Source organism: Catharus ustulatus, chromosome 18 (genome assembly GCF_009819885.2).
Source record: "Catharus ustulatus isolate bCatUst1 chromosome 18, bCatUst1.pri.v2, whole genome shotgun sequence".
NCBI lineage: Eukaryota > Metazoa > Chordata > Aves > Passeriformes > Turdidae > Catharus > Catharus ustulatus.
In genome coordinates this window covers 7,759,381-7,774,564 of record NC_046238.1, presented here as the reverse complement: position 1 = coordinate 7,774,564, position 15,184 = coordinate 7,759,381, and the positions used below count along the sequence as shown (strand labels likewise).

The 15,184-nt window shown below is 44.9% G+C and overlaps 3 protein-coding genes across 4 annotated transcripts in view; 1 reads left to right on the top strand and 2 right to left on the bottom strand.

Annotated features, from left to right (window-relative positions):
* LOC117004709 (protein HIRA) overlaps positions 1-10,288 on the bottom strand; it is a 32,073-nt gene extending 21,785 nt beyond the window's left edge. The window contains exons 1-5 of one of the 2 annotated variants that reach the window (XM_033075745.1): positions 10,158-10,288; positions 3,116-3,178; positions 2,256-2,366; positions 1,375-1,465; positions 794-888 (exon numbers count right to left, since the gene is read on the bottom strand). In XM_033075745.1, the coding sequence (XP_032931636.1) occupies positions 794-888; positions 1,375-1,465; positions 2,256-2,366; positions 3,116-3,178; positions 10,158-10,194 (397 nt within the window). In that variant the 5' untranslated portion in view covers positions 10,195-10,288. Of the gene's footprint in view, positions 1-793; positions 889-1,374; positions 1,466-2,255; positions 2,367-3,115; positions 3,179-10,088 lie in introns of both variants that reach the window. The other variant, XM_033075744.1, reaches the window with a different exon arrangement.
* Positions 10,289-10,627: 339 nt separating this feature from the next.
* On the top strand, positions 10,628-13,522 carry MRPL40 (mitochondrial ribosomal protein L40). Its single transcript, XM_033076185.2, has 4 exons — positions 10,628-10,725; positions 11,313-11,396; positions 12,403-12,558; positions 12,929-13,522. Exons 1-4 carry the CDS (start codon positions 10,673-10,675, stop codon positions 13,236-13,238), a joined length of 603 nt encoding a protein of 200 aa, XP_032932076.1. The 5' UTR covers positions 10,628-10,672; the 3' UTR covers positions 13,239-13,522.
* A 528-nt stretch (positions 13,523-14,050) lies between these two features.
* On the bottom strand, positions 14,051-15,089 carry C18H22orf39 (chromosome 18 C22orf39 homolog). Its single transcript, XM_033076187.1, has 3 exons — positions 15,047-15,089; positions 14,794-14,961; positions 14,051-14,227 (listed from the first exon to the last, which is right to left on the bottom strand). The coding sequence occupies exons 1-3, from the start codon at positions 15,071-15,073 to the stop codon at positions 14,102-14,104; spliced, it is 321 nt and encodes a 106-aa protein (XP_032932078.1). The 5' UTR covers positions 15,074-15,089; the 3' UTR covers positions 14,051-14,101.
* Positions 15,090-15,184: the final 95 nt, after the last annotated feature.

The following is a 15,184-nucleotide window of genomic DNA, read 5'->3' as shown; positions in this document are numbered from 1 at the left end:
TAATCAGAAAATCAAAAAGTCTTTTCACAAAGAACTTGTGTTCTTCTGTAGCAATATATTGCTATCATTGAGAAATGATTATCACCTTACTAAAATGGAAGGTAAAAAACCAACACTCATTGGGAGTGAATCTCCCCAATTTCCAATGTTCAATGGGAATCAAGAAAAAAAACCAAAAGGGAAAGAATGCAATGCTTAGTGATTATAGGAAGTACTAATTCTTGCACAAAGAACTTTGTGTTGTTTTGAATGAAAAAGTAACAGAAGCTACTGCAAGGCACTCACTTTGTTCCAACATACCTGGAGTGATCAAAGTGATTTCCATCTTGATTTTAATCACAGCTCATGTCAGCAGATGCAAAATGCATTTGAAATAATTTATCTATTCATTTTTTTTTGCATTGGTCTTTAGATATTTTTCACCGAAATAAATATTGATACTCTTTGGTTTACAAAAACATGGTCTTTTGCCAGACTATGCCAGTGTGAACACTTAATGAAAGATAAGAGTTTAGCTTCCTTTATTCAGGTTCATTTTAAAGCTAAAAAATAGCAAAATATAAGTTTCTTAGTTCTTAATTTTTCTCCTACATACCACACTTGCCAGAAGTTATTTGTACAAAAATTGCATTTCATTAAAAATTATATTTTTAAAATTTTCACTGTTTCTCTTAAAATTAATTACTGACTTGCCACTAAATATACATATTTCAAACAAGAAAGCATGATGCTGAAAAGCAATTTTTTTCCCAAATACATGCAAATTATGTTCATTCAACACCTTTAAACTTACCCCCTGAATGACTTCTGAGAATTGACACACACCTCCACTGCTCAACATTAGTAAGTTTGCTACTAGAACCAAACACAGTGCTAGGTCCAATGTACCTAATCAAAATAGAAACAATTATAAAAAGAACCACCACAAGTTCTTCATTTTTTAAAAAAGAAAACCAGCTGCAAAATACACTTCTATACTATAGTCAGGTAGTCCTACCATACAGAAGGGAAGAAAAAGTGTTTTTATAGAGAAAGAAATTCCAGTTATTAAAAAATTAGCTTCAATAAAATATAGATGCATAAAATGGTGACACTTCAGGTGACTCTTCAAATCTCACCAGGAAGCTTTCTTCAAGGACAGAAGGAAATGCCTCAGCTCCTCCAGAGGAGAGAGACTGCCCAGGCAGACACCCTCAGCCCAAAGGACAGCAGGCACATCTCCAGCACCAGCACTTTGGTGTCCCAGCTCTCTCTCCTTACACACCAGGTGGAGCCCTGAGCTTACCAAAGGGCAGCACAGGGAGGAAGCACCAAGATGTCACAGGGTAACCCTCTTGAAATGGAAGCTAAGGCTGAAGGAAGGAACATGCTTACGCAGCTCGTTTCCACACCATAATCAGCTTGTCATCGCCCCCCGAAGCCAAGTACACGCCATTGTTCGACCATCGCACACAGTTCACACAAGCTGAAACGCAGAGAAGAAAGTTTGCAAAATTACAGATGTGAATAAGTGGTTCTGGACTACAGACAGGATTCATAATAAGCAAAACTTGACAGGAGACATTTAGGATTTAAGTGGGCTTTTTGCACTCAAAGCAGTTACTCTGTCTGCTTTAGATAAATGAATTGGTACTTATCTTTCAGTAGCAGTTGAGGAATTTCTTACTTAAAAAGCCCTTTTCCTTATCTAAAAAAGCTTCGCCAAAAGAGGCTTGAAGGAAGAAAGATTAATATTCCTCTAATGAAGGAAACTTGTTCTGGTAAATAAAGTGGGATTAAGAGGGCAAAGAAGGAAGGGTATATTTTAAAGAAAAGAAAGGACAATTTGTCAGGTGACCCTAGTAATACTAAATGCAATGATTTATAATGTAATAAATGTAATAATTTATAACCAATATATTTCATATGATGTATCTTTTACACTTACTTCTTCTCCCATCCCTTCCTTCAGAGCTCCCCAGTTTCTCAGAATGTGCATTATCAAATACTTTATGGCCACAGCTGAAAAAAGCTTATGGGGAGGAGATTTCCAAAGGTATCTATAGTCCTGTGCACGTTTCCTCACATTTTAACAACACTTTCTGCTGAGTATCTTGAACAGTATACAGCCAAAGTATGAGACCACTCTGCTGGGTTTTATTGATTCTCCACCACTGGACAGGAATGATTTTTGCAATTACAGACATGTAAGTCTTAAGCTTTGGCAAATTACCAATAGTCAGTAAGGAAAAAACCCAACCAACCAACTTTGTTACCTAAGTGATTGTCCATCTGACAAAGCATCTTGGGGATATTTTCATTCTTTTCATCTTCCTCTTTCAGGACAGGAGCCATATTCCAGATCACAACTTTGCCAGAATCCTGACCTGTAAGAAACCAAAAAGCCCCCTTTCTGAATACATGCAAAAAAGCTTTTCAAATCACTCTCAGTTCCAGAACAGATGAGAAAATGTAGGCATTACTGCAGTGGGACTTTGGAAACGTCTGAATACAAACGTCGCTTTTAATTAGACCAATTCAGAAGTGCTTTATTTTTCTTGAAGTTATTAAAATAAATTCATATAGCCTTGTACAGAAGTCATACTGTACATAACTGATACCAACTATGGAACAACTACTTGGAATAAAATTGTATTTTAAAAGAGAAAAGATACGTATTCAAATACAAAATTGAAATTATTGTAGCCAACATAAATTATTCCCTATTGTAAACCAAATAATATTTTTTCATATATTTCTTAAGCTATTCTATTTATATAATTGGATTTTTCTGTCCCAATAGCTCTACTATTTAGCAACGGAAAAAGCTCAACTGCACATCCAGTTCCTCTTCAAATTAAAAGGAAATTTGGCTCATATGGCCACGACTCAATCACTGATAGCAGCTACTATCTCAATGACATCCAAGAGGATGAGGACATCAGAACATGTAACCCTGCCTTCTGCCGGAGCAGCAGCACTTCCAATACATTTTAATGGCTTATATAATTATCTGTCTCTTAGAGATAAAAGTGATGTCTTTTTAAAAGGGCCAAACCAATTCAAGTGTTGGGAAATCACAAGATTATTATTATTATCACCCAAAATTCTGCCTTCTACCAGTACACAGACTTACCCTGTCCTCCTGTCGCAAACTTGGTCCCATCTGGGTGAATGTCCACTGAAAATATTGGCTTTCCTGGAATTAGAGAACAAGCAGCAACATACTGAATTGTTTTACATTCAAGAGAATGTGGTAATGCCAGAACCACCATAACTCTTCTGCCTGGCAAGTGACTTTCTCGTCCTAAAAAATTCAAATTGTAAGAATCACAGCTGGCTACAAGAGCTAAGAGCAGCCTGCTGGCAGAAATGGCAGCCTATTAAAAAAGCCTGTATGGAAGTTATCACGCCACAAAAACCAGCAATAACCAGGGACACTTAATCCAGCAGGATAAGCCAAATAGCTCAAAGCAAAGTAATATCAGAAAGCAAGTGTCAACAAGGCAAAACCATATTTAAGTATGGAACTTCTTCCAGGTTTCTACAGCTCATTAGTTGATGACCTGAAGCAAGTCTTCTTTTGGTTTCTGTTTTTGTTTTTTTAAATCCTTCCCAGTTTCAGGCTGTATCTGCTGGTCATACAATTACCTGTCTCAAATTTCAATTCTGTTAATGTAATTTTACCCAAAGACTAGTTTTGATTTTATAGCTTCCACATAGAAAGAGGAGGATGAATCATAATAGTATTACTCTTAAATCCTTCAATTCTCCATATACCACATCTTTCAGAAGAAAGCTAATAATTTTACTAGAATGTAAACTCTGTAACAAATAACATGGCTGGGGAACAGCTTTGGAAACCAGAAAGCCCTCACTCCCAACCTGTTCTGCTCCAGCCACTGGCTCATATCCACTCTATATGATCACGGTTGTTTTAACCTTTGCAGAGGAAAAGAAGAGGGGAATAGCAAGCTTCCTGCCTTTCAATGATGCTCCAAGAGCCACCATTAAGGATTATTTGAAAGAACACGCATGCGATTTCCACATCCAAAGAATTTCTGGCTGCATTTCCAACCCTTTCACACTGGAATGCCTCTGGTAAGCAAGATAATATATATGCCACTATAAAATAAGGCCATTTATCAAACAGCCAAAAGTACCAGTATTCACACATCAAGATTACTTGATAAATTTCCCACGTGTGTCAGTCTCGCAATGTATCTTCATGATATGTTAAGACATAAATGATAAAACCTGGAGATTTTATCCAACAGCAAGTTTCATATCCAACTGTAGCAACTGAAATCCTCGACACTAAACTCCTAATAAAATCCTCATCCAAATACCCACTATTTCTTACTTTTTGAGGGATACACATTCAGCTTCCTTTTGACTTTCGCTTCCTTTATGTTGACTTGTTTTAAAGTTTGTTTTATTTGGATTTATATTGCAACTCCGCCATGTGATTTCCCTTAAAATTTTTATAGGCAGCCAAGCAAAGACCTTAAGCACAGAAAGATGGCACTCAACTTACATTCCTTCCAAGTCCTTCAGACCACATAGCACACATGAGCTGAGACACACATGAGCTGTGGTTTTTCTTCAGCTTGTTGTGCCTGACTCTTGCTTTCATTCTATTAACTCAAATGCAACATTCAGGGCTAAGATGAATAGTTAGAGAATCACAAGCAAGAAATAGTTATTTTACCTCCCAAAGGTAGGTAATATAACAAACAGTTATTTTATGGTTTCCAAAATGTGGAATTTCCCTTAAATTAAACCAGTGCATCATTTGAAACAGTTGAGCCCACTGAAACTTACTGAAAAGGCCATTCTGGAGACCTTAGAGGTGGAGGAGGTGACCTTTTCAATTTGCATCAAGTCTTGAGCAAGAAGAGCTCATATACTCTGGTATTTGCCATTAGGTGTAAAGGGGAGAGTAGGAAGCCATTTATCAAAGACCTTTGAATTCTAATAACCTGGCTCGCTTTCCCCCTGTATCATTTGCACCAAGAGAAAACTTCCCCAGCAAAACAGAAAGAACAGCAACCTGGCCACCTCTACCATTACTATTCAGACAAAGCAGATCTGCTACACATTCCAAAAAATTGACACTGCACTCATTGCTTTGCAAAAATTACTTACATTATATAATTTTCCTTTCCTTCACTACATGTTTAAAACTACCACAGCCTCTCCAATTTCTGCTTTAAGAGCACAGCTCTACAGGAGCAGCAATATCAGTTCTCTCCCTTCTCCCGGGCAAAGATTTTTCACAGATCCACAAATGAGGTTGAAGAAACTCAGCAAATTACTTGCTTAGAGAGTCAGAGGTAACTTAGCTACAAATTCTCCTTAAAAGCTTAAAATTAGCCACACCAGGGAAAATGTCCACCAAGGCCAGTACTCTGTGTTCAGAAACCAGCACCAGATAAGTCCCTAGGGATCTGTACAATGCTAAGCACACAATGCTTCTTCCTAAGATAATCTTCCAACTCCAAAGAAATAGTTCTGACTTCTTGAATCAGGAGCCCTCAATGGACTTTCTTATATAAATTCAAGCAGCCATTTCTCAGATCCATAATTACCATCAACACTCCCTGCACAGAGATCCACTGCTCAGCCATGGACTCTGTGAGGAACCTCCTACTCCATGGATCTGCACCAGCTATTTGTTACTTTAACACAATTGATTCTTGTACAGAAGGGCAGTGAAGGAAAATCACTCAACACTGATCCCTTTTCTGCCACTCACAACTGTGTTCATCATGGCCCCAGCCCCATGACCCCACTCCTTGCCCAAGGAGTCCTACTCTCCTCATTTGTTCCTTGTACAAAGGAACTTCTCACACTTCTGATCATTCTGGTCACTCCAAGCCACTTACAGCTCTCCTCTATTTTATTACATGAATGGGAACTAGCATGGAAGACCACGTGTTCAAACAAAAACTGTCCATATATTTACATAGTAGAATAACATTTTATTTTTAGGTTTTTCCTAGCATAAATTTGGGGTTCAATCAAATAAGCACTGAGCAGATTTTCATAAATGGTTATAATCCAAAAAACTCAGACCTCAGTGAAAATTGTCAGGTCACAGTGAAGTTTAAAGATGGACTTTACACCCAGGAAAGGCAGCAGAAATAAATGAAACCCTGGACAACAAAGTTTCCTACATGGCTCAACTGTGATCCAGGAAGGGATCTTATTCCACAGGTAACTAATGATACACAATGATCTGCCCAGTACCCAATGTCCAATTACTAACTTAAAAAAGATTAGAACAGATGAAATGATTGCAGGACAAAAATTCAGTATGACAAAGTCATTCCCAAGGTACCACTAACACGAGAATCCTTCTACAGTGCTGGATAACTGTAACAGGTTAAAGTTGTAAGACTTGTTCCATACTACTTGTGGTTTACAAATTGAGCACAGATACCAGGTTTTTCTCTGCTTCCTCCAGTTTCTCAAAATAATGAAGAAGGAGTCACTATTTGATAGCAATCACCTTCTTCCCTGGGTTCATGTCTTTATTAGATTATGTTGTTAGTTCCCGTTGAAACAAGCCACAAGGCACAAGGTCCCTGCTTCAAAGTGACTGAAGCTTTCCCATGCTCCTAATTGGAGATGTGTTGAGTTTCCCAACAGTAATGATACACCAAAACAAAATGTGATATTTAAGCAGCAACACTAAAATCTAACACAGTGTGTTTTAAGACTTTCTGACCTCTTGCAATAATTTCTAAAAAAAGATAAGCTTAAATTATTGAAGTTCCAGAATCATATTGCAGGAGGAGGCAAACCAGGTTCATTAAAAACAGAACACCTTATGATATACCAGATGTCCTGTGGGCTTATTTGTTTAAAGAGCCCAAATATACATTATGTACTTAAAGAAATACTGATAATGAAACAAGCTTGGAACAAAAAGATCTAAGTAAGATAACTGAAACCCAAGGAGAAGGTCCCGTCTTTAAAAAAAAAAACAAAACAGTGAAGAATAAAAGCAATTTTAATTATTGCATCATTTTTGTTTGTTGTTTAACTTTATACAATAATCAATGAAATATAAGAATAGTTTTAGGTGAATATGTACCTCAAAATGAATTAATTTCTACTCAATTTGCTTCCAATCCACCTAATATATAACATTCAACGTGACTCACAATCAATTCAAATATTTACATTCCACCATTACGGCTTGGAGAGATAAACTCCATGTCTATATTTAAACAACAGCAGGCTCCAGTTTCCACAAGCTGTCATACACGAGCAGCACCTTGGGACTTGTAAGGGTTTCTTGGAGCAGCAAGGGACTTCCTTTCCCACAGGGATCAGTGTTTGCCTGCCTGGTTTGTCTTTAAGCACCTGGGCTCTCAAAACCCTGAGTGCTGAGTGTGTACAGGCAGCTGCTGGATGCATGATGCATCTGTACAGAGGTACTGAATGCAACACTGGGAAGGAGAAGCCAATCACACCACTTGTATTCCTACAGGAATCTGTTCCCACCCCCACCATTAGACTGCACTTTTGAATATTCTTCCTTGCTCTAAGGCAAAGACACATGGAAGAGAAGAACAGAGCAATAATGAGAATTTCATGCAAAATCTAATAAACCCACATTAAGTGCATGGAAAGCTTCTAGAAAATGCATCTGAGCAAGAAATAATTCCAATAAGCACTCAGAAAAAGTGACATTAAGAACTCCAAGGTAAAAACCTGTAGAGCCAAAATGTGCTAAAGTGCTTTTACCGTAATCACATGGAATCTCGGCTGTGCAGGACACAATTCCCAGGTGTGCTGCATTTCCTGGCTACAACACTCACTTCTAGTGTCTATTAGCTCCTGGAGAATGTATGTCTGGAAGCATCATTCTAGTCCACTCAGTAAAACAAAACCCCCAAAACCGAGTGGGAAGAGGAAAAGGCTGGAATGACAGCAGCTGGATTTGGTGTGTGGAAGTGCCAGTGCTTTCAGGACTCACTCACAAACCAGAACAGTGAGCCAGCCCACGTGCCTGTGCAGAAATCAAAGGAATAAGAAGTATCACAGAGTCTCCAGCACACACAGTGAAAATTCTCTTCACCCTGCTCCTGGAGAGTTTCCAGAGCCAAGAGGGAGGCCCATTAGGAGTGATGGAGACTCCTCACAGGCGGCGATGCCTGGAGGATCCGGAACCCAGGTACGTTAGAAGAGGCTGACTAAACTCACCGGTTCTTACCCTGCACTCCCTGCCCCAAGGACAGGAATGTGTGACTGTCACAAGTCCTGCACACCTCTGCAGCCCTGACAGCACCTCACAAATGGAGCTGGTGGTGAAAGTCTGTTTTGCAGGTGGCAAAATTATGACTAAGTGCCTTGGCCAGCTCACCCCAAAAGGTCAGTGGCAGAAATGGGACTAAAATTCAGGACTATCAAGGTCCTGTGTAGTGCATTATCCACCAGGCAAAGTATCACAGGGCTCTATAAATGAAGCCCTGCTTGCCTGAAGGTTGTGTTCAAAATTGCTGCAGACGGCCGGATGTGTTCTAAACTGCTACAGATTTCAAATACATACCCAAACCAAAAGGTGCACCCATTAAAGAATGTAAGGAAAGATCAGATCACAGATCTAATCTCTGTGATCAGATCTAATCTCTGTGATCTCCAAGGGCTTAGGCTGAAAGTTTTTATTCAGCTGCTCCTGTGCTCCCACTGGAGACAAGCAGAGGCACAGGACAGTCAAACCACAGGCAGCCACAGATTAAGATGTAAATGCTACATTTGTTTAGAGTAACCAAGCAGAAATGTAAAAAACATGTCAAATAAAGCACTTCCACATTTTTCTCACTTCACTACAACCTTTGGTTACAAGGTTGAGTCCATCTGCTACCTACAGAGTCCCTGGAGAGCAGGCCAACATGTACATCAATGGTAACTGAAGGCTTAAGCTGTTATCAAAATCTGCAGCATGAACACAACACAACACAAACAGAAAGGCAGCTGTAAAGTTGTATCTGGGGTTTTTAAGTCAAAGCATGCTTTTCCAGCTTGAATAACCTGGTCTTAGTTTTAGTCTAGATACCAGTCAGCTACATGAGGCCCAGTTAATGACATTTATACATTGACAGAGTATAAAATTTGTAGTTGAAATAAACCTGTACCCATGAATCTAGGGGCAAAACTTGCATAAACAGAAGTGAGTTCTTCATATTAGATTTCTCACTGCTTCACCATGAAGAGTACAGGTATTAATCTGGAAATTCACCCTAAGCAGTGTAACTATGACATGAACACTGACGCTGTCCTGTATTTACCACACAAGGAAAAGTACAGAGCCTTCTGTCAATATCAACACTTCACTCTAGGCTGTTTCAGCTCACACATCTCTTCAACATCACCAGAGGACTGGTGGACAGGATACTATGTAAATTCAGAGAGCTGTTTTGAAAGAACTGTTCGAAGAAACTTTTCCCTCCACGGAGAACGATAGCACAGCTCAGTGCGTTAGAGGACGTTTAATACTGCACTGGTCTCAGCAATGTGAGACCCGGGTGGTCAGTGCGGTGCACTGGATACCGACTCACACCGGCTGGACACTCAACCTGAGAGGCATCTCGACCTCTACACAAAAAGTCCTCTCTTCTGCACGGGCTGTACTCGAATCAAACTATCCCTCCGCCCTTCCACCAGCACGAAGCGGCCCCACGGCCGTGCCCGGCCGGCAGAAGCAGCTCAGCGTTCCCTCGGAGCCCGCAGCTCTCCGTGTGGAGCCCGGGCGCGACTGTGCCCCCCTGTCCGCAGCGAACACCCCGTGCCAGGCGGGCCGGGTGTCCCAGGGGCTGCGCGGCACGGCCCCTCCAGCCCCTGCTCCGGGACGAGCGCTCCCCACGCCGCCCTGGGGAACCCGTCCAGCCCCAGAGACCGGGCTCCGCTCCCGCTCCCTTCGGCCGGGACAGCGGGGGTGCGGACTTGTTGCTGCCGCTGCCCCCGCCCGCACCCGCCGTTCCCGGAGCGGCGGGGCTCCGGCACCCGCGGCCGCCCGGGGAGCGCCCGGCAGCGGCCCAAGGCTCCGCCCGCCCCGCGCCCCCCGCGTGTGCCGCACGCCCGTTCCCCCGCCGCACCTGCCCGGCCGGCCCGCGGCACCTGCTGCCCCGCCGGCCCGCGGCACCTGCTGCCCGGCCGGCCCTCACCATTGTGGTTGACCCAGGTCGGCTTCAGCAGCTTCATTGTTCCCCGCCCGGGGCCCCCGCCGGCCTCCGCCCTCGGGACCCCAGGGCGGCTCCGCCCGGGCTGCCTCCGCGGCCGCGGCGCTTAGCGGCCGCCGGCCACCATGGGCCCGCGCCCGGCGCCGCAGTGCCCGCGCCCCCGGCCGGCCCGAGCCGCCTCAGCGCCGCTCCATGTCCCGGTGCCGCCGCCGCCCCGCCGCATCCCCCGCCCGGCGCCGCCGGCGATCCGGCACCGCCGGAACTCGGCGCCTGGCAACCGCCTAACCGGCCCGGCGGGAAACAGCGCCCCCGACCCCGCCGTTCCCCCGCCCGGCACCGCCTCCCTACAGCGCGGGGGGCGCCCCCTGCCGGGCAGAGCGGAGCAGTGCGGAGGGGCGGGAGCTCCGCGCAGGGTGCCCGCCGGAACGTTTGTGCCCCGGAACGGGGGACGCGGGGTCGGAGCGCGGCCGGCCGGGGCGCGGCGCGGCGCACGCGGGGCCATGTGGGCGGCGGCGGCGGTGGCGGCGCGGGGGCTCCGCGGAGCCCGGCTCAGGTAGGGCTGGGGCAGCGCTCCGGGACTGGGCCTGCGGCCGCCCTGCCCCAGGACCGCGGGAGAGAGCCCGGGAAGCGCCGTTTAGCCGTAGTGCCTGCGCAGCCCACTCCCGCCCGTTCCTCGGGCTGGGCCCCGGCCGGGCTCCCGCGGGCTAGGTCTCCGCACCTGGAGAAGTCGGTGCCTTGGCACCTGGGCCATTTCGTCCTCCCGTGACACCCGGCGAGATACGACAGTCGGCATCGCTCTCCTAATCTGAACGGCGGTGGTCTGACCTTTTCCGTACGGGCTTCTCCAAGGGGTCATTGTCAGAGCTTAAAAATAAACTCCTATAACTTATCCAAAAACTGTATCTGTTTCGCCCTTCCTTATCCTGTGGCTTACACCGACCAGTCCATATTTGGGATCAGTTACTTAGCTGAAGAGTTTGAGGCCATCTCTGGGCAAATGCTGTATCCTGCCATGAATGAAGTGGCTCAATGGTTCAAAACTCATCACTGTAATAGATGAATAACAAACAGCTCTTGTGCAGAATCAGTGACACCAGAGTCAATTTGTCCTCATGCTTTATGTTACTTTTCGTCCTGCAGCTCCTGGCTGCCCCAGAGTGTCCCGCTCCGAGGGAGTCACTGGCAGAGCTCATTGTTGGAGTTCAGAACATCCCTCCCTGTAAGGTAAGTGCAGCTTTCTTAGAGTTACACAGAACTGTTCTTATCCACTAGGGGAACACACATTTTAACCTTTAATTACACATGTTTAATTCTCTATATGCCAAAGCAGTTAGGAACTGTTGGCTTCTTGTGTGGATTTAGAGGTGATACAGTTATCACTTTGTGCTTTTGGGTAGCACAACCAAAGAACACAGCTGGAAATGTTGGGATTTATGCTCTGCTCCAGAATTCCCTGCTGGGCAACACCAGTGAAAGCCTGGCTGAACCAGAAATGCTTTGCTGTGAAGACAGAGGCAGCCCACATGTATTTCTGTGTCACATTTCAGTGTCTGGTTTTGTCTTGATCCAGCTTGATTTAAAATACCCAGGTAGCTCTCACGTACTGTTGGAGAGGGACTGTCTCACACCATAAATGTTGTTTGTTCAGTCTGCCAGGCAGGAATAAGGATCAATTTGTGTTTGTGGAGTGTGCAATGATATCTTGGATCTCCATAGAGAAGTAACATCTACAGCCTGAACTTGGCTCCAAAAGCAGAAATTTTAGAAGCATGTATAAAACCACTTGCAGTCTTTAAAGTGAAATGACAGGAAGATTTGTTCAAGGCCAGGCTGGATGGGGCTTGGAGGAGCCTGGTCTAGTGAAAGGTTTCTCTGCCCCTGGCAAGGGGCTAGAACCACATGAGGTTTAAGGTCCTTTCCAACACAAGCCACTTGTATGATAAACCTGCTCTGCTGCACTCTGAGCCAGTTAAAACAATTCTAATACAATTTTTGTGGTACTTCCTTAGGTCATTCTCATGGTCAGCACTGAATTGCTTTTCCCAGGCAGTTACAGTTCTCTCTGCAGAAAATCTCAGCAGACATGTCACTGGCTCCTGGAAATTACTTGAATAAAGCTAATGGCTGGAACTTGTGTCAGGGACCAAATAAATTAAGCAATAGAAAAGAAAGTTGCTGGTGTTGAATTAAATGACAAAATATCTTCTTTCATTTACTATTTCCCCTGTAGAGCACAACCAAAGAAGAAGAAGAAAGTGGATGTGAAGAAAGAGCAAGCACAGAGAGAGCGTATGAAGAAAAGGCTTAAAAAGTTGGAAAAAGCTGCCCCAGAACTGATTCCAATTGAGGATTTTATAACACCACTTAAGTACTCAGAGAGCAACAGGTCAGTAAGTCTGCCTTTCACCATGCACCTGTACTCACAAAGAATTTCTTAATTTCTTTCTCTGCACAACTTGCAACATGGTGCCAGCCTTGGTACAAAACCTTCCCCACTTCCATCAGGACAGAAACGTGGAAAGGAAATATTATTTGTTCTTGCTAAAAATAATGAAAAACAGTGCATTTCTTATTAGATTGACTGAAGACCTACCTCACAGACTGGCTAAATTATTAGTGAATTCAATGTATTCTCTGGGTTTGGTGGGAGTTTTTTGCCTGGTGGTGGGATTTTTGGTTTAGGCATTTTATTTTTCTCAGTTTGTCTTTGGAGTCAGGCTATTTCCATACTACAGTGTTACCCTTCTCTTCATCAGGGTGCGAAGTCTTCCCCCTCTTTCTCCTGAAGAGTCTGAAAGAAGAGTTTTACTTTTGAAGAAGTGGTGCTTGTTTAAGCAGAAACAAGATGAGGCAGAAAAGAAAGCGATTAAGGCGCTTGTAGAATCGCAGCAGGAGGCGCTGAAGGAACTGCGCCTGGAATCCGAGGAGCTGTACCAGGCAGCAGTCCGGAGGGACGAGGGGCTGTTCCCCTTCGAGAGGGACGGACCCACTTACACCCCTCCCCTTCCTGGCTATGATCCCCCCGAAGGGAAGTGCGTTGACATCACCAAGGTGTACACACAGTGATGGAGGAGCTCCTGCTTCAGCTGCCAGGCGGTGCTCAGACTGAAGGGAGAAAGATTGGAGTAAGAATAAACTGTTTTACCTGCAGGTTACAACACTGCAGGATGTGACTGTAAAAAAAAAATAAATGAAGTATCTTTGTGTTTTAATGATTGTCCAGGTAATAACACACCTTGCAAAGCTACACGACCTTACATAGCACCAATTTTTTTTTTATTATATTGCCATGTAACTGTTGTAACTAAGTTTCTGTGGGTTTGCCCTAATACAAACCAGATCTCTCTCTACATTTGTGTAAACCTTTATTTTTTAGTAGTTTTGAATACTGCCAGAACACACACCACCACTGGAGAGCAGTTAGAGCAGTTCCACAAAGGGGCACTTTCAGGGTGTGCAGTCCCCAGGCGAGAAGCTCTTCACCACCACAATCCTGATTCTGGGAAATGTCTTTTAAATGCCAGTGTTTGGGATTGCCCTGAGCTGGCAAGGAAAAGTCCTAGCCTGTTTATTTTACCCCATCTGGCAGGCCTGGAGTAGGTACCTTGTTCCAGAAGAGCTCAGTGCCAGCTGGTAAGGCAAGAGGCCCTCAGAGCTAGAGCACGTATGCATTAATTTGGAAGATGCCAGCTGAGATGAAATCCTGAAGTGTAAGACAGCAGTAAAAGACCACAAATTAAGTGCCTCAAATTATCCTTTAAAATACTCAGTGTTTAAATAAAATGTCAGTATTTTTGAATGAGTGCTAAGGTATTGCAGAGCAGAGCTACAGTTGTTAACTTCAAGATGATGTGGAAGGAAAAAAAAAAAAGCCATCATAATTTCGAATTGTGTATTATGTAACTGACCAAACACAGAAAATAGTCTTGTTAATTTGATTTGTCATGGTCAAGTGGTAGATACCAGTCAGGTGGTGGGCTCTTCCTGAGCTTCCACACTGGAGCATATTTCTGTTTTTCCATAACTCGAGCTCTTTCACTCTTGCACAAGGCTTCCTGAAATACAGGAAAAATAACATTACCATAATAGCGTTGCATGTTCCTGTCATACAGAGCTGATTTCCTGCTGTGAATATCTAAGATAAAAGAATAAATAGAAATTTATCACGCTTAAGCAGAAGTGCTAAATGTTATCTAAGTAAGCCAGAATACAAATTTTTAACTAAGTCATATTTATATTTTGCATCTGGCTCCTAAGTTACACGAAGGAAACTCTCATTGCTGTGGAACCCTCTCCACCAGAAGCTGTTTAGCTGGTTGGAGGGAGGGAGGAGTTAAAGCTGCAGCAGGGCTCGTTGTCCTCCAGTGTCCGCGGGATGTAGCCAGGGGCATTTCTAGACACCCCAGGAATGCCTTTTCCCTCTAACGTGGCGGCTTCTCCTATTAGGAAGGAAATATCAGAGTAACCGAAATCAAGAGCTTTTACAGCTGAAAACTGAAAATATTCCCTGGATCCTTCACTGGATTTTAGAACAAAGCCCGGGGTTTCCATCCCAGCAGCCCCGGCCTGCAGAGCCGCGGGCAGGCGGGGCAGGGGCGCGGAGCGGGGCCGGTGCCGGTACCTGCGCGGCGGGGGCGCGGTCCCTCTCCCAGGCGCGGCAGGCCTCGTAGTCCTCCCGCCAGCGGCCGCACTCCGGCAGCTCCCCGTGCGCGTAGTAGTGGTGGAAGGCGTGGAGCAGCCCGCGGCAATGCTTCCACTCTCCCCAGTAGTCCTCGCACGACCGCGGCGGCTGCGGACGGACATGGCCGGATTGAGCCGGGTTCCGCCGCCCTCCCGGTCCCGCTCCCGCTGCCCCCCGGCCCCGCGCCGCTCACCCGCCAGGAGCCGCCCGCGCCCGCCATGCTGCGCCGCCGCCAATGGCCGCCGCGCTTACAGCGGCACCCGCGGCCGCAGCCAATGGCGAGGGGCGGCACAAAGCGGCCCCGGGCCCGGCAGCCAATGGCTGCGCGCCG